The sequence below is a fragment of the Ornithodoros turicata genome, chromosome 3 (assembly GCF_037126465.1).
Source record: "Ornithodoros turicata isolate Travis chromosome 3, ASM3712646v1, whole genome shotgun sequence".
NCBI lineage: Eukaryota > Metazoa > Arthropoda > Arachnida > Ixodida > Argasidae > Ornithodoros > Ornithodoros turicata.
The window spans coordinates 107,791,754-107,817,323 of record NC_088203.1 but is presented as its reverse complement, the minus strand read 5'-3'; the positions used below and the strand labels follow the sequence as shown (position 1 = coordinate 107,817,323).

Sequence of the window (25,570 nt, the reverse complement as noted above, 5' to 3'; positions counted from 1 at the left end):
AATCGTTTACCTCTTCCTTGTGCGCTCAACTTTTTGGTGTATATGCCGCAGATTTTGTTGAGCCAATTCAACATAAGATGAAAAATTTTTTTAAATGCAAAGTCCTCCACTACTGCGAATGGTTGAGCAGTTTTCATAATTATTGCGACACGCCCTTCCAATAATGTCAGTCATTGCTGCCTGTAGCGAGATCCTAATTGTGAGTTTTTTAAATATTTTCCCGGGTGGTTGACCACAACGGCTTTCATATTCCTCCTTGTGGTGTCTCTGCACATGCTGGTTCTAAATTGGTCGCCTGGCGTCAAGTGCTACCTGTTCTACAGGCTGACACAAAAAGCTTTCTCACTAGATTGTCTTTGTCTTGCTTGTGCTCTAGTGTCTGCCACCTGTTGACAATATATTTCTGGCTGTATGTCATATTAGCATAATGCACTTGGGTACGGCAGTTGTGGTGCAGTTAGGGATACCATCACTAGCAACATGCATGCAAAGCTGTTGGCATTGGCTCTTTCACCGCGCTCAGTTATCTCCATAGATGTGAACCGTTATTTGAACCAGTTAGCGAAAAATTTTTAGCAGTTGAGTTCCGGCTCACCAGTGGTGGCACCAATAGTTGAGTTCTGGGTTGGCTAAAAATAGCGGTTCGACTCTGCCCCTATCATGGCAGTGGTGTTGAATGGTAGCCATTCTGGAATGCTCTACGCATATTCCGTTCCTTTGATATGCTCTTCATTGTAGAACACCCTGGTTTGTTGGGCTTGTATGAGTTTAACCACATGTAATATTGACTTTATCCGGTCGACTGGTTTCTTTCCACACAGCCCACTGAGGAAGGTAGAGATATGATTGTTTTATTGGAGGTGGCGATTGAATTGTTTATATTCTCTTGCAAGCTTGGTTATAAGGCCTCACAAATTGATGATGGCAAGACACTACATTGTGGGCCATGCAAACACTGCTGAGAAATGTGAGAAACTTTTTTATTTTCAGGAAGCCCTTTCTTTGTGAAGGCAGCCACTCTCTACCAGTCAGATATCATCATCATCATCATCAAAAGCAACAGTTCCAAATAGTCCCAAAATCCACATAGATGGCCGCTGTCAAGAATCATATACTACTTTGTGATTGAGCAAGAATTTGGCAGTAAGAGAAAGTTGTTTTGGCCGGGTAAATACATTATTTACATTAAATGACACCCCATGTAAATTGCTTTTCTCTTTGCTGTTGCAGACACTAGGATATTTTTACATGTGTGCAATGGTAAATTACATGCATTGGTCCCACTTTCAATGAGTGGCTCACACCTCTACTTGCTTTGTCCTCAATATGTTATGGAAATAGATTGCCAACTGGTGTTTGCTATTTCATTTTCTACTCGAGTTATTCCAAGGTTTTCTTTGGACTTGAAGCAAATACGTAGTATATTGTGTGTCTTTTGGCGATACCAGATGACAGTGTTGTAAAATGGACAACCCTTATTTCCACATCATATTGCAGCTTCGTTGTCGATATTGCCCTACATTTTCAAAGTAACAGGCAGTGTGCAGCAACAATGCGATGCTCATGCAATGACAATGACAGAGAATGATCTAGAGAAAGAGTAATACAACAACTATTGTAAAAAAAAAGAAACAAAATGTCCCTTTGTCCAAATGATTTTGCCGAAGAAATCCTCTCTACCATTGGTTAGGGACTGGCATTGCTCCGACAGAAAAACAAGCATTTCTCCTCGTTACAATGTGAAACATCACTCGTGATTGAACTTAACGTTAACACTTGACAGTATAATAACATTTACAGCATGTATACAGTGAAAAGGCATGTAGAGCTTGGGACAAAAGTTCACGGAACACGGCACTGGCATATTTCTTCATCGGATCGGTCCCCTGCTAGTTGTCAGGAAGAGATGGAATAAGAAATCCATCTCTCAGTATGTGCGTCCGCTTCTGTTTGCTGCTAGGGTGTCGCTCCAATGGAAAAATGCGACACCCCGGTGTTGGGTGAACTTTTGTCCCAAGCTGTACACTAGAGGAAGACATCTTGTGGGCACTCGAATGACTCAGTGGCGTGGCCGGAGGTCATACCTGTGGTAGGGCATTTGAGAAAAAGGAAAATGCCTTCATGTAAACTTTCCATAGGATCCCTCCTGTGTAAAGCCACAAATTATAGCTATAATTATACGTATGTGTTACTGGAATGACCTGATAGGTCTATCAATTTTGCACAAGGGCTCTGCATCTTCAAGGTAGTTCCATTTGAGCAAAGAAAAATCAAGGATACTCCAAAGGTGCTGTTATTTGTAGGACAAATCCCGAATGCATTCATTTAGATTTTATCATATAAAACAGGTGATATCTGTACCCTCGCCCTAGAAATGCAATTTTTGCTTACTAGTCGACCGCACTGTATCCTGTAAAGTGTTTGGCGACAACTTCATTGGGCTTCAATTTTGGTAAAAAGAGAAGAGTGCGCTACATACAGCATAATTTTAAATAGATGTAGTAAGTAAGTAAGTACTAGCGTCAACATGTGTCGACCTTGAAATGCAGAAACTGACATATTGAACCAGGATTGACAACAGAGCATCACATATATCTGGAAGATGACATGCAGAAAAATAGATGTATCGCGAGGAGTGTCCATGAGAACCTGCAAGAGAAGACGTTTCTTGAGCACTGCGTTTCAGGCACAATGAAACACTGAAGCAGACCATGATGTGTTTACACCCAGTACTGATTCTTCCTGAGCACAGTAGTAGGTGGTGCAGCAAAACCTCCCGCATGGTCATTCCATTCTTCACTCTCGCTGGTCGCGTCTGAAGAAGGCAGACCATAAGCTGCAGCTTCCCGTCCCAATGGAGTCACCTTGCACGTGGGCACTGCAGGACTGATTTCAACCCCCGCGTAGGGTGGCGGCAGAGAGTCAAAGTCTCTCTGTTCGCTGCTTGTGCTAGACGGAGAAGTCGGCGGCACAGCCGGCGGAGTTGAAGCTGGAACGTCGTCCATGAGGACTGCGCGCTGAGGTTGAGGCTCTCTTTTCTTGGGCGTCTTGGATCGCTTGGCTCCACAAAGTAGAAGGACAACTACAGCTAAGACTGCTAGGAGTAGAACGCCTGCTCCTGCTGCTATCGCGAGTAGATGCTCATTAGTAAGGAGCAGAGGGCCCGGCTCAACAACTGTTGGCCCTGTTGGTCGTGCTGTAGATGTCTGTTGCTCCTTTGTTGCTGCTGTGGTTGACGGAGGTCGTCTAGGTGGTGTCAGGGTGATGGAGAAGCGACCTTGACCTGGTTGCACTCCCGGAGCGTACAGGAGGTAATCAAAACTATCTTCTGTGTCTTGAGTGAGCCTGAGCTGGCTCTTGTACGAGATGGTCTCGTTGATGACGTCTTCATGAGAGAATGAAGTGACTTGAGTATAAGTAACAGCTCGCTGGGTTCGTTTATCAGCACGCCGAATAGATCCAAGGTGCGGTGGATGGGTGATTTCATATCTGCGTAAACAAAAGTAAGCGCAGTTTACACCACTTGGTGTGTTTTTCATGCCTGCTGCAATGCACTGTTGGTAAACCTGCTTCAACAATAAAGTGTGTGTGTGCGCAAATACCGCACGCTAGAATTCTTACAAAATATCCACTTTTTGCGAGCTCATTCAGCTCACCGTGAACTAGTAGAGAACGACTAGTATAGGACGTTTGAACACATGCTTACCGGGGGTTGCTGTTAGTCTGTGCTGCCAGCTTTGACGCATCGAGGAAATCTGCAGTGATGAGCGCAGACAGGCCGGGTTGCAATACCAGCATTCTCTGTCGCACTAATGCTCTGACACTCACGTTAACTACATGGCCTACAAGCACTGCATCGGGTGCATTTGATATGCACAACACGAAGGAATCATCAGCCACTGAAAGATCGTCCTGCTCATAAGTAACTAGACCATCGTCTATGTCCCTTTGCACAAACAAGTTCACTGTGCCCCTGTCGTTGAAAACTAAACTGCCTCGTTTGGGAGGTGATGTCACATTATACACCAGAGTATCTCTGTCTCCATTGGTCCATACTCCTATCACTTCCGGTGACATAACCGCACTTGTACTACCCTGAATGATGGTCAAAGTGCTTGCGTTCACCACTTCAATTTGCACAGGAACAATGTCTACCTGCAGGACAAAGTGTGACACCCCGTGAACTCCGTCTCCAACAAACAGTTCCACTGCGTCCGAGTTGGTTGATCCATCGTGGACGACATACACATTATTATCATCTATGTCTTTCTGTGTAAAATTATGCACCCGAACTTGATTCAAAACAGTGAAATGAATGTGATTTGGTCTCTTATCCAGTTCATAGACCAAGTCTGAAGGCACATCATCCAAGTCTTCAGTGAACACATCATTACGCATTAGCAATGTCCTATAACCTCTGACGACTTCAATACGAGGCTTGGGTGTTGTAAGATGGAATGGTTGATCGTTGACTGGCAATACTTGAATGCGCACTGTTCCGTTGTATATTGAGACCTCCGGTTGTCCATTAGCGCCAGCGATGTAGATTCCGACGCCGAACAAGTCCTCCATTGTGTCTGAACCATCGTGGGTATAAAGAAGTCGTCCCTGCTTGAGCACTTCCGGGCTACAGCACCCAGTGTAATTGTCGCCGTTGAGCTGAAGCCAACCTCGGCTGGGCATTGACGTGACACAAATCCTGAGCCTCTTTGCAAAATCATCTCTCCCTTGCCAGAGGTCTAGAAGGCTCGAGACATCTATTGTGTCTACAGCGACAACGCCTCCTTCTTCAACTATTGGCGTTTCTAACCGCACTAATGAATCTAAGGATCGTGAACCTAAGTCTCCCAACGTTATCCGGATACCAAAAGTGACTCCTTTGAGAGGCGTAGCGTTGACAGTTTCGACGTCGAGAAAGATGGAGTCTTGAGCGTCGACACCTGACATGTGTTCTGTGTGTTCGTAGAGGACGAGGTAGTTGTCAACATCAGCTTGTGTAAACCGAGCGAGGGGTGTCAGAGATCCATCCTTGTTCTCACGAAGCAGGCGTCCAAGACGTGGAGGACGGACAACAACGTAAGTAACTTCGCGGCTATGGTCACTGCAAGTGGCCAGCAGGTGGTCACGTGTGATGGATTGCTGGGTTCGTGGAAGGACACTCAGTGTCTTGTTATGTTCTAGGGTGATTTCTAAATGACGAGCGTTGACTGTGAAGATGTGTGGTGAGTCCTTGTTGACCCCATCACTTACTTGGAATTTGAAGCCGCCCGCAGCTGACCCTGCGTTTAATAACCAAATTAGAGAGCTCAAGTAGACAGAAAAAAAGATCATGCGTGGTGACAACAAACACCGCAATATGTTACAGTGCTAAGGCAAATGTACTTGGTGAGCAGCAGCATTCTTATGTAATACGTGTTAGCAACACAGCCTCGCAAGCAGTGTTGGACGAGTCATGGTTTTCACTGTAACTATAGTAGTGTTCAAAGGAGCATGGAAGTCATCCTCAAAATATTTTTGTTTTTCGCTGTGGCGTCTTCTGCAACCAATAAAATGAGCTCCCACGAAAGAACGATGAGCGCGGGTGACCTACGGAGCACGCGCAAGGCTCTGTTCCGCGCACCCTTAAAGGAGCATTAAAGTGGTATCTAACATGGCCAAAAACTGCTGTCATCATGTAAAGCAGTACATGAAAAGCATTCTCACAAAATATTTTTGTCAAAAGTTGGTTCTCCGCGGTGCAATTAGTTTGCAAAATCGCCCACCGACTCTAGTGTGACGTTTGTGGTAAAAAGCCCTCTCATTCGTTGGTAGGAAAAACCGTCTGCTACGAACATTACGAGCTGTTTCTTGTTGACTTATATTCTTTATATGATTTATATCACGTTTTCTATAAAAAAAAACAAAGCATATATGCAGCTGATAAAATAAGGTTGCAATCACAAGAGTGATATATCCGTGACTTTGTGCAATCTCGGAACTCACAGTAACAGAAAGCAAGCGATCACGGCGGTATTGCGGCACCACCTGTTAGCCACTGAAAACTGTCGGGAAGCGCTGGGGTATCGCTGTACAACACACAGTTAATTTCGGGCTGCACCACTCGTTCTTCTTGTAGTGTCAGCGGTCCCAAAAAATCGTGGTCGTGTCGTTGACAGCCTTGAAATCCTCCGTTTCGGACATCATGCAGCCGGAGAACGCATGGTGTCTCCGAAGCGGCAGCAGACGCTTCGGCCTGCACGGTGTTGCTCACCTCGATCATGTGATCCCAGGTCCAATGAGGAGCGTCCCTACCACTTGTGTCACATAGTGACGCGCTTGGCGGCGCTCATCACGTGTCTATCGTGAAGGCGAAGGAGGGTGTTTCGCGCACGGGAGGTTCAGGGGGCTATTGCAGGCGTCCCAATTTCGCTACGGTTGTACTAGTTGTGGGAAAACTGTGTTCGGCCACCAAACATTCCATACCGACCAAAGACACAAACAAAGTTGTGTGCCTCTAGACTGCTCCACATGCAAAGCGCGCATCGGTGGACGAGAAGATGTCGTGATGTACCACGGGCTCCAGCACATGACCAGTGACGTCCAATGGCACAGCTCAAGCATGTATAAGTGGCACGTGAGTCAGGAAGAAAAAAACAAAGAGAAAAGGCACTTTCTACGTCACACGGGGCTCGTGTCTCTCGTCCGCGACTGCTTTCTCCGACTGTCTTTTCTCAATTTTATTGCGCAGTGACAATTGCAGAGCGAAAATATTTTGCATGGTGACTCCTGGTGGACAGCTTCACAGATGAAGAGGGGCTTCGAGCCACATTAAATGTCACTTCCATGCTCCTTTAGGAAGGAAAGGAAGTCTAGTTCGTCAGCTCTCAAAATATTACTGCTATCATACTCATTCTGCTTCCATATTAGCTCTTAAGACTGGCTGCATTAGCCCTACTGATGGCAAATGCTGGAGCTGCAGTAGGTATTTCTCCTGGTGTGCTATTGCATCTCCTTATCTCCACCGGTGTATGTAGTTGACAGACGTCTTTCAAGTTGAACACGACTATAGTTGCAGATTTTTCCAAGGTGTTATACTCTCGAGATAACTGAGAGAAGCGCAGTTAGTTGGTGGAGTTCCATAGCACAGTAAAACCTGGAGCTGGAGCCCAGTGTCTGTAGCCCTTTGTGTATCCCTCAAGGGTTTTACTGCGCTATGTGTTGTACTCACCAGTATGAACAAAGAGCACGACAGCTCTGTTGATCATCTCCTGCGTGAAAGTGAGGATGGGACTTCTGGAATCGTTATTGAGTGCCACATAGCCATTGCTGGGAGTGGATATGGTGAACGTTAGCTCTTCAGGTTGTGAGTCGTCGTCCAAGGCCGCTAAATGCTTTGCCGATATGACAGCAACTGCTCCCTCCCAGAGATCCAAGCCAGTATTATTGGCTACGTACGGCGCTTCGTCATTGACAGGGTCAACCTTGATATGAACTGTAGCCGGCAAACTTTCACGAGCACCAGGACCACGTGCGACTAACGTGAACCAATCGCGCGACGTCTCGCTGCCATCATGTTGGTAGTGGAGAACTCCGGCAGCCAATGCACTCGGAGCAAAGGCAGTAGCACTGAGCTGTCCGTGTTTCGGTGGTTCAATGACCAGAAGCTCACTGAGAAGCTCGCCAAACAGACCCATAGACACGGCAGAACTGGTGAGGACTGTCTGACCACCTTCGGCGACGGTTATGTTCCCCGCTTGGAGAAGCAGCACCTGATTGAAGATACGTATTTGATGAAATATTGCTCAAAATAGGAGAAAATGGCTCACCTGAGGAACCACGCGTATGCTCAATCCAAGTGAGGACACAGTCGTGATGCCATTGGTAACGTCAAAGAGAATGGTATCTCTGCTTCCATTCTTGTCAGTGTGGACGTACCGTAAGAGACCTGCACTGATTTGAGATTGTGCGAATGTCGAACATAGTCTCTCTTGTAGCTGTAGCTGGCCGTGCAGAGGAAGCTCAGTTACTGTGAAGGTGATGTTGCCTGGATCTACATCAGGATGGGTTACTTCCAGAATGGTTGCATCCACTGTTGCAGTGCTTCCTGACAGAAAAACAGTCATGGATGAACCAGATAGAGTACGAGAAAAACCTCACCTTCGTCAACGAATAGAGTCTTATTCTGCAGAACTTGCAGGGGTTCCCAGAAGCTGTCTGGATACACACTAAAGATGAACGTTCCCGGAGCTGAAATGGTATCTCCTAAGTAAGCGATGAATTGAAAGGCATCCTGGTATCCTCCAGTCATTTCTGGATGGTCCTCGCTCTCGTATTCCACGGCTTGACTGTCTAGATCCGCCTGGCTGAACTGGCGAGCCTCCCTTCCATGCACTAGAACAACTCCATGCCGTGGATGTGAGGTCACCTTGTAGGCAAGGCTCTCCAGTGATGCTTGTACGTTGGTCTCCACAGACAGGTTGGCTGAGGACAACTGAGCCGTTTCTCCACCTCGTACCAGCAAACCAGTGTTTCTTGAAATCTGTCCAATGTGGGAAGAACCGTTTAGCGCCTATATAGAATTCAAAGTTTGTATTTTTGGTGAACGCTTCAAGAAAAGCTTCGTAGCTAACACTCGATTATTGAGCAAAAATACTCCTACTTATCCGCAACATATTTTCCAAGTAGTACCTTGAGAAAGGGCTTGGATGCTTGGATCTCAAGTACTCCAGACGCATAATACTGTCCATCTGTTATCCACAACACAGCCCTGCTGTACTCTGGCCCACTGTGTCTAAACACTATCTTCTCTTTGTCAATGTCCTCTTGCGTAAACTGGTACACCTGAACATTCATGTTGTCTGCATGAAAGAGCATCCCGTTCGGTATCGTCCGCCTCGTGTATTGGATATCTGAGGGCTTCGAGCCAAGGTCTGCGTCTTCATACTTCAAGTCCTTCGCCGTGAGGGGTCGTTCCGAACCAGCCACGACGTGAAAGACTCTGTCGACGATGCGAACAGGAGGATTATCATTTTTCATGATGATAGACACGTGGAATGTTCCATGGTAGACTCGGTCCTCATTGCTTCCCGTCTCGTACGCAATGAAGTCAAAAGAGTCTCGGTCATTCTCAGAGTCATCATGACGATAGACGAGACGCTTTGCAGATACGTCCTCTGCTGTGAAGCTGGTAGGCGACCGGGAAACCACTTCCTTAAGATCCTGCAAAAAATATCACTTCCTAAGAGAAATTTCTGGTAAAGGTGTGTACTCTTGATAACATTGTGCCTTTGGAATAACAAAGCCCCACTATGATAGTGGAATCCTTGAGAAAACTTGCTGAGACATTAGGTGGCCATCGCTTACCTTATCAAGGAGACGAAGTTCACCGTGCTTTGGCGCATTTGTGACATTGAAGGTGACATGTGATGATTCCTCTAGTAAAACATGCAGCTTGGTGACTGGCGTTTCTTCGCCTTCGAGCAGTGTCATCTTTTCATTCAAGATAACTGCCGTGGAGTCTCGAGGCACGTGACACACCTTGAAGGCCTGCTCTCGTAAGACGACAGCTCCACCGGGGATTTCTACTCGAAAACGAAACTCATCGGCAAGGGTTGCATAGGACCGACGGTGTAATTTGTACACCAATTTGTGGTTGTCAATGTCCAGTTGCGTGAACTGGTCACCCACGTGCAAAGCTTCTGAACCTTCCTGTCAACATAAATGAGCTTGACATCAGTACAAAACACTCTGGTTTTACAACACGTTTGGCACCCTGAGAGGTGATACATGTTGAACAATTAGTCGCTGCTTGTATTGACCAGCAAAGGTATATCCAATACTCACTCTATGGCTTAGGGTAAGGCTTCCAAAGTGTGGTGCTTGTTCGAGAGTGTACACGATGGCGTCTGGTGGTGTGGGCAGAGGCTCCGTACCATAGCTGAGGTGCTCCGCATCCACAATGCCTTCCAAAAGTCCATCAATTGTCAGTTCATGGTTTTGTAAGACCTACAGGAAAAACTCCCTTGCAGCTATCGTCCAATATTGCCTGCTGTAAGCTTACCTGCAATAGCAATGACCGGAAAGAGATGAGGAACTCGAATGGAGCTCCCACAGCCTGTACACCAGAGCAGGAGGTGCTGAAACGAAAAAGGTCTCCTTCGGGTCTTCCTCCCATCGTGTGCACATATCGTAACTTTCCTCGGTTGATATGCCGCTGGGTGAAGTGAGTGACTGCCATCCAACGGCCATTGGATTTTAGCCGTTGCACGCTGCCTTGGTGAGGGGCATCTGTTACCTGCACACAAAATGTGAGCAGAATAAAACCTCCTTCATTGTGTGGCAGGAAGAACCAACCTCAAAGCGAATTTCAAGGTTCTGGTCTGGAGCGTTGGTTACGAAGGACAGGTTCCAGGTGGATATGACAGAATAGGCCCCATGAGCAAGAATGACTCCCGTGTTGTTGATCATGGACAGTGTTAGGTCAAATGCTTTCACACGTAGCACTACCGTCTGACCAGCTTCGACACCATCTGACACTCGAAGGGCCAATCGGCCTTCTGTCTCTCCTTGGTGGACATAACTGATGTGCCTGTTGTCGATGTCTTCCTGAAGGTGAAAGTACTCATTTGACCAACACTTCTGATTTTGACCAACAACTTCACAATGCGCACCTGCGTGAATGTTTCTATGGACTTTCCAATGGCATTAGAGTGCTCCAGGTAACCGTGCACATCAGGCTCTCCCAGGTTGAGGACAGTGTACACAAGCTCCGACGGACTCGTGTCGTCGTCAGCCGTCTCGAGAAGGTCCGCAGTTAAGACCTTTTTAGTACCTTTTGCGAGTCGAAGGACCTTTCCAGGAGCCACCTGCACGTTATTTTGCAGATTCAGTGGTTCGCATCGCAACAGTCTGCGAAGCACTCGAGCACTTTCAATCCCCATAGCTAAGACCACCCAAGTGTCATTACTAGAGTGCAGATAAATATGCACTAAAACTCCCAAAATATGCGTACAAGTATGCACCAAAAATCTTTGAAATATGCAGTAAAAACCGTCAATATATGGAATGTGTTTGGAATGTTGGTAGGAAGGCAATGCATCAAAGCCATATGACAAAACTTGAGCATTGTATTACGGATGACACGGTAAAATAAAGCAGACTTGGTTCAGGAGCGCACAATAAAGATGACACAGATATAAATCATGCAGCTGAAGGCTTCCTTTCGGCACTGATAAATTTATACAAGTAAGTGTTCCTTCATGTTTTATTTTTGTTCTCGTCGAAAGTACAATGATTTCGTGTGCAAAGAGTGTCATTATTGCTGCACTAATAAGGCTCTGTCGAATGTTCTGGCCATGGCTCAGGCAGAAACAGTCAGATATGCCACAAGGGTCATCAAACGAACTCCTCATCGTAGGATAAGAGCTTCCCTTTCTAGCCATGAATGCTTCACTGCGTTGATCAAAAACAAGGTACCGTTCTTTGCTGGAGAGAAAAATGAGCATTTTCTAAGCGGAGCTACTGAATGGCACGCCGCTGCTCTTCGCGTAGGGGATCTGCACATACTACAGCATTATGTAGGATAATTGGGAGGACAGCACCTATTCGCGTGGATTTCGTCTTGTACTTTTTAAATCTGTGTTCATTTTCATTCTCCGGTAATGGAGCTGAAACCGAATCTGTCTTGGATGAGACTTACAAATGAAAGATGGCGTGGCGCCGGACCCTGAGAGTGAAAGTTTAGGGATGGGGCCCTGTGAAACCTCTGGGGGGCAACAGCCCCCACACCCCGATGACCCTGAGTAGGACCCACATGCCATACACATGCAGTGAACGCACTGCGATGCCATATGCGAAGGTGCAAGCCTTAAATGCCACTGTAAGAAATGATCTAGAACATTTGCAGGTAGTATTTTGCACAGTGGAGCAGACAGGGTGAGGGCTAAACACCACATCTCACTGAAACATGGAAAGTACTCTCTTCTGACCAAGATTCTCACAAAAGAGAAACCAAAACTTCACCTGGAAATATTGCAAAATATGCACTATGAGTGCGTTTTCATGCGGGAGATACTATGATGTGCATGCATTTATATACACCATAGAACCATAATCAGTTCCAATCCACAACCAAACTGTTTGTTCATCGTCCAGATATGAAACCATATCTAGAAAAAAAACATGAAAAGTTGCGCTCTATAGTCTTTACATTTGGTGTGATACACAGAATCGTAAATGGACAGTCGTGATGTGAAGCTCTCAGATATAGTTGTATTTGTTGACATTATATAGCCACAATCCATTTTTATGTCTGCTCCTTGAAATGGAGAAACTATCTATATAAATAATATATAATTTGGGGCTTTACGTCGCGAGATAAATACGATCATGAGCTACGCCACAGTGGCCGGTCTGTGGATTAATTTTGCCCACCTGAGGGTTCTTTAATGTGTGCACACTGAATGTCACCCATGGCGAGTCTGAGCAACTTGTACCCACCCTTGGCCGAGATGGAGCCTACAACCATGGGGTCAGTATAGGCGGACACGCTATCAAATGATCCACCAAGATGGAGAAACTACACATAACGTGAGGTACGAACGTCCATTGTGCAATGACCTGACATAAAAGTAGACATAAAAGTTATGCTAGAAAAACCCATCGCTTTCTTGCTTCGCATTTTCGTTCTCTTACGGGTTTGTGTTGCTAATGTTGCATGGTAAGTTTAGAAAGATGCGTACTTTGAGAGTCACCCAATTTCTCGTGGGCATCTACGTAATAATTGACCCCATGCATAGAGGCAAGCCCTCATAATGTCACTTCTAAGGTGGATTAACCTGGGTTAGTGTTCAGATGTATACAAATCGCATTTTCAGCAGGAGCCACGTGAGCAAGTGCAGTTCTTACTTTGACTCTGGGAGCATCGTTGACCGGTGAAATGACGATATGGAGCAGAAATTGATAGCGTTCTTCGAGAAAGGCAGGTAGACGGAAACTTCTCGATCGAAATTCGAGCTCCAAAGCAGCTGAGTCCCGGTGCTCCTCGGAGCCATCGTGGGTGTAACGGACCTAAAGGAATAAGGTGTAGCTTCCATACTTTTTCCACTCATCTGGTCACATGAAAACCATCCCTACCTTATTAGTAGCCAAATCAGCCAATGTGAAAACGGAATCAGCCACATCACGGTGCCAGACTTCGATCTCGAGTATGCCATGCTTTGGCGGGTCCAGTACGTGGAAGAGAACCCCGAAATCCGAGACGCCATATTCGTTATAGTCCAGCTGAACACGAATGTGTTCTGTTGACACGAGGTCACTGCCACCTTCAGCTACGTGCAGTGGCGTCAAGGCTAACACTTCTCGTGGTGGTGGCATGAGCGATGTCGAATTGTCCCGTACGCACACGTCCTGGAAAACAGTTTTGAGCAATGTTTTTGCTTGTCGTGACTCGAACATCATTCATGAAATAACGCTTTTTATTCTCTCATCTTCTCTCCAACCACAGAGGTACCTGTCCATCGCAGATACAACGGAATCCATCCAAGCCGTGCTGTGTGCAGTGTGCTGGAGGAACACATGGAGACCTTTGGCAGGGATATTCCCACTGGCAGTCTGGCAGAATCCCTCGTGTCACCCTTACGTCGGGAAGTCCTCGCAGGACATCGTTCACGTGGATGGAACGTAGACAGCCTTCTAGTGACGTCTCAACCTGCAGGTAAGTTTCTTACTATGGAGTGATACCCTGACCCTAGAGATTGACACTAGCAGATTTCAACCACAGCCGGGCTTTACCTCACCGGACTTTAGTAGGGTTACGTTTTCTACAACTCGTAAAGAAGCGAGATAGATTTTGCATCTTGCCATTTCAAAAACGCTTCTAAAGGAATGGAGACCTCATAATCTGGCTGATGACGCTGATACATATCGTGCAACCATGAGAAATGGTACTGTGCCAGTGTGTTTTCAGAATGTCTTGCAAAGAGAAGAAATAGCAAACAGAGGTCCATTGAAGATGAACCCTGCGCTTGGGCAATCACAAAAGGACGAGAGACCAAGCAGCTCAAACCAGCAAAATACTTTTATTTAACGCAATACAAAAATTATATATATCGTAAGTAAAGACTGTGGGGAAATGAGGAGCAAAGCCACAAAATTGTTGGAGCTGCCTTAGGGAAACAGGTCAGTTATCCAGGACAGATGAACCACATCTGACTTCTTACTGACACTGCACAGACAACCGAATGTCTCCCAGTGCCATCCTTGAAACGATTTTTGTTTCTGCATATCTAACCTCTTCCCCTAAATCACTTTTGTGACTTTCCTCTCCTTTCTCCCATACTATATGTACTCGTATATGATTTTTCTGCTGTGTTAATAATCGTTAGCATACAAAAAGGCGTGCAATGTTGGAGATGTCTATGCCGGAAATGTGTAATCGGGAATCTAAACAGGGTTTGTGATATATATATTTAGGAAGTAGTAAGATTTTTTTGGCTGTTTGCAGTTTAAGGCGTAATGGGCTCGGGACTCTGGGCATCGTGCAGACCTGGTCATTCTGTGGCAGATCTGGATTGGGTTCTTTTTAAGGGTGTGGGTAAAAAAATAGTGGCCCCTGTCAATCTCTAACTCTTGCGAGAGTCAATAATTCCGGCACTTTTCACTCAGGGCATATAAATAAACTTGTAGTGATATATATGATGTGTGCAGAAAAAGTAGCCCCACATATACGTATGTAACGCATTCCCTGCTTAAGTAACGAGCTTCCACGCGGTCACGCATTTATGCGATGAAAGCCAACAAAAAATTGCATAGTAACCAAACCCTACACATAAAAAAAGTTAGCCACGCAAACTTTGGTTTCCGTGCATCCTGAATTGCCTATGCAGATGTCAACATGGCGGTCACAGCACAGTCGCCTTTAGCTTCCACTCGGGGTGCCTGATTTCGTTTTGGTTTCGTTCTGGTTTCGTTTTGGTGCACAGGTGGCAGCCCTAGCGGTTACGTTACACAACTGTGCTGACACCACCATGTCCCATTGGAAAGTCCCATGGAGAGCAAAGTTTGAGTGGCTAATGTTTTTGTTACGCAGAGTTTGGTTACCTCAATTTTTATGTTGATTTCCATCGCATAAATGTGTCGGCTTGCACCACTGGAAGTTTGTACGGTAAGCAGGGAGCGTGCTACGTACGTAAATGTGGGGCTACTTTTCTACACACACTCTGTATATAGCGACCAAATAAAACAGCAAGTCATTGGTACCTGAAGTCCATGCTGGTTGATGGCACGTGATCTTCCATTGAGGTCGACGCCACCCATGTAAAGTAACCCGGATAGATCGAAGAACTGGTTGTGACCCAAACCCGTTCGAAGTGTTTCCGAAGAGTCATCCACTGTGAGCTCTATGTGCGTAGGGCTGAAGTGGAGACTCACCCGATGCCATGAGCCATCGCTTACTGTCCGCTTACTCTCCACGCTGACAACCTGAGAAAATTCCATCTCACCTGAGCCTCATTTATGTCAAGAAAATTACGTCTATCATCTTTTTGCAAGAGAATGTCATCTGTGCATGCGTTGTTTGACATAAAATATTACTAGATGGTTAAACGCACATAAGGAGGGCACTGTGAACTTGAGTTGTAAATGCCAAGAGACTGAGCTCACCCCATTCCCCTGGTTGATGGATGCGATGGGACGCCCTTCTACAATTTCCAAAGCAACAAAGTCATCCATGGCAGCTGGACCAGCATTGTAGAGCACCAAGGCAAATTCTGACTGGGTTCGCAGTTCCAACGATATGCCGCCGCCTGTCCTAGCGCTCAAACAAGGAAAGGCTACGAATGCGTCTGAGTCAATGAGGCTAATGGCTCGGTCATGCGTTGCCAGGAACTCCTCACTGCAGACTCCCCAAGTGACATCCAGCGAAGCTTCTGGAGATGATGAAGCCATTTCCATGACGTCAACATCGTTGAACATGACGTCTGCTATGCAACTGTGGAATTGCGTTTAATCAACATAAGCACTGCAGAAGGAATAACTGCTAGAAAACAGAATACTATAGATGCGGAGGCCAACACAAATATAAATTACCTTACGTGGTGGCCTTACCCTCGAAAGTTTTCCATGTGACCGAGGAAAATGTCATCAAAGTCTCCGAGGCCTCCAACGAAGATTCCCCACTTGACGTCCAACTGCATGAAATGTCCAGGCAGTGTAGTCTGGGTCTCGTGCAGTTGGTCCACCAATAGGATCACCTCAGTTCCCCGCCTTTCCAACGCTACCTTCTCAGAGACAAGTACTCTGAGTATACCTCGTACTGATGAAAGAGTCCACTGTACCTGATGCCATATCTGATCATCGAGCCGCAAACCTTTGGAACTGAACAGTGTGGCTTCACCAGCTCCCAGTTCAATGCGCACCTTGAGGGCTCCAGCTTCCAGGGCCAATAGACAATAGTCGTCTGGACCAGCTGCCAAAAACAAGATGGCATCCGAGCGACCCGTTCGAAACCGCAGGAACACTGACGTCTCATCTCGGGCGTCTTCCAGGGGCAAGGACACGTGACTGGCACCAAACAAGGAGGCTGCAATGATTCAGGAGACATTTTCGTCTCAAGTCAATGGTAAGATGAGTTCCTTCTGTTTAGACGCAGTGTTCACACGGTTGACCCCAAGACCCCTCACTCAAGTGTTGACCCAGTGTTGATCCAGTGTTGACCCCTTACTCAAAACAGAAAACAAATGAGTACTTTTTTCGTTCCCTCGTGTTTGTGGCATCCTCGAGGGACCAGGTTGCATGTTCCTGTAAGGGAACCTTTAGCCCAGATTACATATTGTTCCCATCATGCAAATGAGCAGAATTTCTTTTGGGGGAACCCCCCCCCCCCCCCCCCCCCCCCCCCCCCCCATCTCATTATTATAACTCAGTTGGACATCTCAGTCGTTGCGTGCTGCAAATATTTGGCAGTTAAGCAATTGTCTAAGTGAGGTGTCTCAAGTGTAGTAGCTCAGGTGTAAGCTATTCTGTAGCCTGAGAAAGTTTCATTGCCAATCAGACAGAAACTGCCCCATCAAAAAATTCAATAATGAATTAGGGATGAAACCAGCATTGTTTTTACCCTTGCACGGCGTAGTGCTCGCCTCGTCCATATTAGGCAGGATGTACGTTTGTGAGCACATCTTCTGATCATGAACATCAACAATAAGTTTCAGTCACAGCAATCCGGTCATCGAGCTCAACTACGAATGACCACGTTGGTAAACATCCAGATTGCAAGCTTATACTAAAGTCCAAGCTAAAGCGCACTGGGGTGTAAAAAAACATGGTGTATCATAAGCAGGGCCCGGGACTTTATGCAAACGCATATTTTTCTGTAGGCATCTCCGCGAGTACCCTGATGTTTTCCCACACATTGCCTTTGTGCCATTAAACACATATCAACCATGCACGGAGAGCACGAAAAAATTTGTTTCTTTATGCATATATTTGCATATCTTGTCGAATTCGTAAAAGTACATATAACAGCATATATCTGCATGTCTTTACATGTTTCTAACGCATATTTTTGCTCTGGTGTGCCTTCAAAGGTTCCTTGGTAGGTCGAGCTCTGACACACTCACTTTCCTAGGAGAGCTTGTGGACCTACACACATGATGTGTCACAGCCGCGTGAGTAACTCTGGTTTTAAACAGTCTGCAGGTGATGCAAATGCTGCTAGCACGTCACCACAATGCTTTCTTTAACTGCAGGTGATGCAAATGCTTCTGAGCTGCTACGCTCAATTGCACAATGGCAGGCGACATTACGACGCCACTCCAGTGTTCGGACGCACATCTTTCCCATTCACACTTTCTGGTTCATTTCACAAACGTTGGACATGTGCACAGAGAATACGGGGGAGTTTTCTTCTCTTGGTTCGTGCTGTATGTGTAAAGTGCAGCAATGATAATGGCTTCACGTCTGAGGCAGTTGGCAGCTGAGTTCAAAGGAACATTCAAGATGGATGGATCCGTCTTGTTTTGCCTGCATGTGAGAAAGCTGTAAACACTGAAAGACGTTTTTGCGTTCAGCAGCACTTGAGGACAGCGAAGCACCAAGAGGCCATGCAGTCAACAAAAGTCAGAAAGTCAGGTTAAACTCATGGACCAGAATGTACCTTCTACGTCCATATGTTCTGATTTTGCGATGGACTTTTGTAGGGCATTCTGTGCTGCGAATATTCCCCTTTGGAATCTGGAAAATGCTGAGCTTTCGGGTATGTCTTGACAAGTATTCAAATCCCTCACGAGTGGACAATATGAAAAGGATACCTGCATCATTGCTATCAGGCTACCCTACAAAACATCCTCGAGAATCTCAGGTCACGGAAAGTGTGGATATCCATAGACGAATCAACAGACGCTTTAGGATGCTACGTAGGTTCTGTTGTTGTCGGACGACTTGGGATGGACGCACGTGGAAAGAACTACCTACTGAAAGTCGAGGAGCTTCCGTAGGTCAAAAATTGGATGGTGGCACAGCTCTTCGTAGACTGTGTTCAGAACGATGTGGCTTAGCAGCTCTTGAAGCTAATTTCTTGGTCCTTCCTGTTTCCACCAGAAAGTTGGGGCAAACTTGACTTTTGTGGAGGCTTTAGACGTCGTCTAGGACAAAGGGCTCAAGATGCATCTGTTGTTAAAGCAAAGCTCGAAGCCGTGCTTGACAGAAATAAGGGGTTCAAACTGTTGCAGTTTGTGGGCGCCATTCTTGAAGGCAAAGAACGAGATTCCGAAGCTCTGTCTACATATGGTGCAGATGAACTAGGTCATTTCAAGTTCGCAAGGATAATGTCTTGCTTCGTAGAACGCTTATTTTCCTGATACAAGACGGTATTGTCCGACAACAGGATGTCTCAAATTTGAAAACTATTGGCCATACTAAAGCCATACTGTTGGCATCACGCTTCATGAAACAAGAATTGTTGCACATATTTGTTGTGAATTGTTGCGTGGTGTATGATTCAGCCACGTGCGATGGCACCGCTTTGGCGTGAGAAGATCGTGTATCGCAGGAAGCGCGTGTTCTCGCGTTTCGGGGATCATGCGATGTGCTCACTTGAGATAAATCAGGAGAGAGATTGAGATACTTGAGATTGAGATAGCACTTGAGATAAATCCTTTTCCCACTCCAGATAAATCCTTTTTGTGCTTGTGACTGGCTAATGTGAATTACAGTCACTAAACAGGGCTACAGAGTATCACATTCATTTTCCGCGCCAAAACCACTTCCGGTGTCCGCGATTGGGCTGATCGAGTCACGTGGTTTCTCCTTCCAAGAACGTGCCTTCCATGTTGGGTCCTCGCTATCCAGAGCAGGTTTCTTGGGTTGTGAGTAGGGTTGCCACCCGGCCGGTTATTTGCTTGCTCTGCTAGTTGCCGGCAGGAAGGTGATACTGGCAGCCTTTTGCCGGTATTGGTGGCTCAATACCTTTCATGGGCTTTTGCAGGGTTTTTCCTTCAACATTCTACTACAGCTTGAATAAATCTGGAGCACAGACCCAACTCCCCAGTCGTTATCATTGTTATTCATCAAGTCTTGCATTCAGAGGGGATAAGATCAGTGGTCGTGCAAAGCTGTTTGTGGTTGTGCCGAGCCAGCTAGAATACAGGCCATATATACCCCCATCATGAGATCTCCGCCTGCAAAGAAGGGTTTGTCTGTGTCGATGCATTTTTTTAAAGTAAGTGGCAGTCCAATACGATCCAGTGCAACATTCATGCCTGTTTATAGCAATTCTAACATCAGTGATCCAGACACACATAGGAACATATGTTCCCTCGTGTTATCTTGAGCGAGCATGCTCTCTCTCTCGCTGTGTTTCGGCGTCCTCCCCTGACCCGCTTTCCCTTTCCTTCCATTTCACCTCCTCTCCCTCAGCCGGTATTTTTCACAATGAAAGGTGACAACTCTAGAGCTGGCTCGACCGCTCGATGCGCGCTATTCACCGGTGGAGAAGGGGAAGATTAGCGTCCCATAGCTAGGCGACGCAGCCCCGCCGGACCCAACATGGCGGGCTCGCTCGCCAGAATGGCTAAGTGTCGCTACTCTCTTGTGTGGGCAGAAAAAATGGTCCCGCAGCCGACGCAGTGTCATGATTGGCTCTCCCGAGTTGTTGTAATTGGGAGACGTACTCTTCTTTTATTCTTCTTCTTCATGCGTTAATGGGGAATGAATAAAATAAAACAGAAATAGAAAAAAAAAAGGAAACGTAAGTCACAATGGTGCGAATGAATTCTACACACAGTAGGCAAGTTAGCTGCCCATGCTTTTGTAATTTGTCGGAGTATCTCTAAAAAAATAGCGTTTATATTGTATGAGCAGTATATAAAACAAGAGCAAGCGGAGTTTCAAATACAATGTTTTCTTTCCTGTAGAAAAATACAAACAATAGACAAACTTTTTCGTCTCATTCTTCCTTGCGTTCCCCCTCTCCACCATTCTTTTTAAGTGTTTTACATTTTTCGTGGTCTATATGCCTCCTATTCTCCCTATAGTGTCAAGGTCTTCCCATTATTTTACTGCAACTAGTCACTAAAAAAGCTACACCTCAGAGTATCGACACTGAGTTCCAAAAGCGAGCATGCGCCATCTTGTTTTTACAAACGCGATGCATCTAGGGTTGCCACCAGGCCGGTATTATACCGGCCTCGGTATTATACCGGCCTGGTTGCCGGTAGGAAGGTAATACCGGCAGCCTTTTGCCGGTATTTGTGGCTCAACACCTTTCATAGGGGTTTTTTACTGGTTTTCCTTTCAACATTGCACTACAGCTTGAATAAATCTGGAGCACAGACCCAACTCCGTAGTCACCAGTCGTTTTCTTAGTTATTCATTATTATTATCATTGTTGTCTTGAGCGAGTACGCTCGTTTTTTCCTTTCTCTCTCTCTGTATACTCTCCACCCCTCACCCACTTTCCCTTTCCCGCGAACATTTCCTCCTTTCTTTCTATTCCACCTCCTCTCCCTCAGCCGGTATTTTGCACTCCGAAAGGTGGCAACCCTAGATGCATCTGATATCTGATGCATCCTGGAATCCTGGACACGTCCTGGTCGCACGTCACAGCAAACGTCAAGGCACACGTGACCTTAAAGATGACGGCACTCGTGATCGGCGGCCAATCCCGCGAAACCGTTTGTAAACAATGTGGTTGTTGTTTCTGCTCGACGTTTTGGATGTCTTTCGACCACAGTAATTATTTTTATCCGATAGTCTCGCAGTAAAACGCGCAGTTTTGCCATGAGGTCTTGTACTGTGGACGACTTTCAAAGATATGTGATGACGACTGCGCGTTACGACTCAGTGAGCCGATGCAATGTACTTAAACTAAGGAGAAATGGGCTAACATATGTTGCGGAAGAAGCACCGCATATTGTTTACGCTGGCAAAATACGTTCATCTATTGGCTTTATGACGACGGAAAGATACCGGTAAGCGGCAGAACAACATGTAAACAGTCACATGACCTCAAAATGACGTCCGTTTTCTATGACGTGCGACCAGGACAAGATGGCAGTTTCGCCAAAAGCACCCGCTTGAAGGTATAGTTACAAGGCCACAGCGATGGCGGGTTTGTGTCACCCCTGTGACCCTGTGACCCACGCCTTGCCCACGCGCTATGGTGAACTAGTTTTGCACGTGTTATAGAACATTTTCCCGGATATGCGCTTGTGAGGGATTCCGAAAAAAAGAAAAAGGTCCCTGGTTGTGTGGGCGGAAAAAATGGTCCCGCAGGTGCCTGTTGTTGTGACATACACGCCATAGCACTTCAGAGGAGAGGAGCACTTCAGAGCCGTATATACGGCTATATACGGCTCTTGAGCACTTTATCGCGTGGTGCCATCTATCGTGCCCGGGAGAAATGTTCCCGGCACCTTCGTTGCATAGCCAAGAAACACGATTTGGTTATACTGAACCTAGATGAAAAGTGCACTGAATGCGTGACATGGGCCAGGGGAACACAGCAGACATCTATTGACTATGCACTTGGTTGTCCCCTCTGGGAGCAACCTCCATTCCACATCAAGGATATCAACGAAGAAAAGGAGGGGGGGGGGGGGATATGTTTATTGAGAAAAAAGAAAAAAAGAACAAGGAAAGGTTAGTCAGGCAGAGACCGACTTGCTATTCCTTTCATAAACAAGAACGAAAAAAGAAAGGGAAAAAAAGAAAGAAAATGAAAAAGGAAAGAAAACGAAAGAGAAAACGATAAAAAGGAAAGAGAACGAACAGAAGGACGAAAAGGGGGAGAGAGAACGAAAAAAAAAATAGAGAAAAGAAACACGGACATACACACAGACAGATACTCAAAATGGCCTTAGAGGCTGGGTCGAGAGACCGGTGGCACGGAGAAAGCTCAAGAGTGCAGTCATAACTTCCCCCTGATTGTGCAGGACCGGGACGAGCAGGGTGGCCAAAGTGACTTTAGGGTAGCCAAGCTGTCGCAAGTGGCGTTGGAGGACGAGTGTTTGTGAGAGGTACCGGTTACAGGATAGTGCTCGACGTCGGCTTCCACACACAAGTTGTGCAATTGGGAGTGTTCGTCTGGCGCATTTTATACAGGAGTGAGGGCGTCCGTGCAACATTCATTCGAAGACGGTGGAGGAGTGATTCTTCAGCTCCATTGCAGCGGCAGGCAATAGTAAAGTCCTGCAGGGGGTCAATGAGACGTACGAAATTATGATATGAGGTAGAGTCCGCTCGGAACTGCCGGGTACGGGCACAGCGCCACCGGCGAATGTGCAGGGAGCAGACAGAGATCGTTATTAGGCAGAGGGGTGGCAGGGAGAGCTCTGGTAGATGTTGAGTCTCGTACTATTGTGTCTGCGCGGGTGTTACCAAGAAGGCCTCCCAGGGGCGGATCCAGACCCAAGGTTTGGAAAGGGGGGGGCGGTTTCTTTGTCGGAGCGCGTAGGGGGGGGAGAGGGAAATCGAATGTATAAACTGACTGAACCCCCCCTCCCCCCTTTGGATCCGCCACTGACGTGTCCCGGGATCCATTGAAGCGTCACAGAATGGCCAGTTGCCGCAAGTTGTGTGAGAGCTTGTAGTACGAGCGTGTGGAGAGTGCTGGGGCGAAGCGCGAGCAGCAGATCCAGTGAAGCCTCGCTGTCAGTCAGAACAACCCACAAAAGGAGCATTGCTGCGACAGTGATCAACTACCGACAACTACCGCGACGGTTTGAAGCGCGGGCAAAAAGCGCACGAATCTGAAAGACACGTCAAGAAACTGATGAAAGCAAAAGCGACTGGTCCAGATGGGATCCTGAATGAATTCCTTAAAGCCCTTGGGCCGCTTACAAAACAGTCGAGAAAAATATTCAACAACATACTGCAAACGAAGGAATTCCCCGAAAGTTGGAAGAAAAGTGCCGTCAGACTAACCCACAAGGGCCACGGGAAAGCAATGGATGACCTAAACTCATACCGGCTAATCACATTGCAAAACAATACAGCAAAGCTCTTCGCCAGCATCATCAACGATCGTCTGAACAAAGCATACGAACGAGCACTCCCTAAGTGAAGCCCAGAATGGCTTCTAGCGAAACAGGCGAGGAAGTGATAATTTATTCATCATCACTCAACTTATGGAACTCACGCAGAAGACAGGAAACGATTTATACCTAGCGTTCCTCGACCTTGAAAAAGCCTACGACGCTGTACCACATGGAACACTTTGACAGAAACTACGGCACACTGGACTTGAAGAAAGAATGGTACAGTTGACACGGAACTTGTATTCGGACTGCTGCTGCACATACTAATTAGAAGAATATCAGTCAGGCGAAGTTAAGCAGATCGTAGGCCTAAAGCAGGGATGTCACCGACGCTATTTAACATATTCCTTAACGCAAGAATTAGAATTGAGGAGTCACAATACATACCCACGATATGAAAGGTCTACGGACGACAACGCCCTCGCTTTTGCCGACGATATCGTGTTCCTAGCAAGGACGCGCCTGTTGAACGAAGACGGCAGAAATGAAAGGAGAAAACACAATGGATGAAGATAGGAGGGAACGAGACTTTTTCCCTCCAAAATTTCGTACCAGCAGGAAGGAGGTCATATAACCCATACTCAGTTGGGAAATTCCTATGGAAAACTGTAGCCGTACCGGCTGCAACATATGCGGATGAAACCCTCTGCTACAGCACAACCACCATAAAGGCGCTTGAACGACAACAAAGAGAAATTGGAAAGTGGATCCTCAGAGGAAACATGGCCACCGTCTACACACCAAATGAGGGAGAGAGATTCGAGTACCGAGATGCGCGGTCAAAGACACGTTGTCTAGGAAGACTCATGCATCTAGCAGAAGGCAGGTATGCAAGAAGACTCTTTTGAGCACGTAAGGTACACTGGCATCAAAACAGAATGGATAAAACGTATTGACCGAATGGACTCCAAATACAGCAGAGGCACCCTCCGTCAGACGACGAAAAACTCAATCGAATGGAATCTGCATAAACGAAGAGATGAAAATTGAAAATGCAGACTGGAACCAGCGCACTACAAAGAAACAAAGCCTAGCTCTCCACAACAGCTACAAAAGTACACCGACCCCGTTCAACGCCGACAGAGGAGACCGACAAAGCGGCTTATTATTCCAGTCCAGGACTGGCGCACTCCTGACAAGACAAAGATTAGCCCCGCTATTCCGCCACAACGAGGCATCCCGTGCATCCTGTGCGGCGAGGAAGAAGAATGTCTTATTTAGATGCCCAGCCACCAGACCTGAGGGAGAAGACATCGCAACAGCTCTTGGCTTGACGACTCCACCAGATGACGGCAGCCCCAGAGACATCGTTGAGACCACAAAGCGACCCCTGACGAACTGAGACAGACAATAACACGAGTCTTCCGACACCTCCGTTACAGGGGCACCCGAACGCACTGGATAAAAAAAACAACCAATTGACCGCGTATATAGCAAGGACACCACCAGACACAAAGCGAGGAACGAACGCGAATGGAACAATACAAGCAAGAAGGAACTAACCCGGACTGAAGAGAAAAGGTGGCATTCGGAGACAACGGAGAAAAAAAGAAGGGCCATCTACTCCGAAAACAAGACAACTCCGGCACCCGAAACCTTCTACAACGGAGACAGAGCAAGTGGTCTCTTGTTTCAAGCCGCACGGGCTCCCTCCTAAAACAGAAGCGACTCTGCGAACTATTTGGAAACGCAAACCCAGCATATACCTTATACATACACCGGAGAAGAAGAGGACATACAACACATCCTGCAGACTTGCCCGGCCCTACGCGAAGACTGAGTGCCTAATACACTAAAGACACCAGTCTCTATCGCCACCATGTTGGGCTTCGAGGCATCGCACATCTCCCAAGCCCAGATGAACGACACGAAGAAAGTCCTCCTCAAGTGGGAAAAGGCCTCCACGAGACGGCCGGCAGACCCCATCTCGAAACCGAAACCGGCCAACCCAAGCCAGATCCATCAAGTGGCAAGACGAACTCCTCGCTCCTCTTATGAGAGCTTGGAGGCGCGACTCCTTTTGTGGATGTCTGCCCTGCTGTAAAAGGGATTAGGCGAAC

General features: G+C 46.7%; 2 protein-coding genes across 7 annotated transcripts in view; one reads left to right on the top strand and one right to left on the bottom strand.

Moving 5' to 3' along the window:
* LOC135389157 (electroneutral sodium bicarbonate exchanger 1-like) overlaps nucleotides 1-1,195 on the top strand; it is an 81,248-nt gene extending 80,053 nt beyond the window's left edge. For all 3 annotated transcript variants that reach the window (XR_010421578.1, XR_010421577.1, XM_064619190.1), the window contains one exon: nucleotides 991-1,195. The gene's annotated coding sequence lies outside the window, so the exon portion shown is untranslated. The remainder of the gene's footprint in view (nucleotides 1-990) is intronic.
* The window catches only part of LOC135389156 (chondroitin sulfate proteoglycan 4-like), a 29,699-nt gene continuing 5,088 nt past the window's right edge, over nucleotides 960-25,570 (bottom strand). For 2 of the 4 annotated variants that reach the window (XM_064619184.1, XM_064619187.1), the window contains exons 2-19: nucleotides 16,314-16,558; nucleotides 16,084-16,256; nucleotides 15,640-15,967; nucleotides 15,238-15,459; nucleotides 13,490-13,687; nucleotides 13,114-13,386; nucleotides 12,886-13,047; nucleotides 10,650-10,844; nucleotides 10,333-10,584; nucleotides 10,040-10,273; nucleotides 9,823-9,984; nucleotides 9,343-9,687; nucleotides 8,668-9,198; nucleotides 8,137-8,518; nucleotides 7,806-8,083; nucleotides 7,208-7,748; nucleotides 3,707-5,279; nucleotides 960-3,489 (exon numbers count right to left, since the gene is read on the bottom strand). In XM_064619184.1, the coding sequence (XP_064475254.1) occupies nucleotides 2,721-3,489; nucleotides 3,707-5,279; nucleotides 7,208-7,748; nucleotides 7,806-8,083; nucleotides 8,137-8,518; nucleotides 8,668-9,198; nucleotides 9,343-9,687; nucleotides 9,823-9,984; nucleotides 10,040-10,273; nucleotides 10,333-10,584; nucleotides 10,650-10,844; nucleotides 12,886-13,047; nucleotides 13,114-13,386; nucleotides 13,490-13,687; nucleotides 15,238-15,459; nucleotides 15,640-15,967; nucleotides 16,084-16,256; nucleotides 16,314-16,558 (6,863 nt within the window). In that variant the 3' untranslated portion in view covers nucleotides 960-2,720. Of the gene's footprint in view, nucleotides 3,490-3,706; nucleotides 5,280-7,207; nucleotides 7,749-7,805; nucleotides 8,084-8,136; nucleotides 8,519-8,667; nucleotides 9,199-9,342; nucleotides 9,688-9,822; nucleotides 9,985-10,039; nucleotides 10,274-10,332; nucleotides 10,585-10,649; nucleotides 10,845-12,885; nucleotides 13,048-13,113; nucleotides 13,387-13,489; nucleotides 13,688-15,237; nucleotides 15,460-15,639; nucleotides 15,968-16,083; nucleotides 16,257-16,313; nucleotides 16,559-17,092; nucleotides 17,386-25,570 lie in introns of those variants that run through there. The other 2 variants (XM_064619185.1, XM_064619186.1) reach the window with 2 other exon arrangements.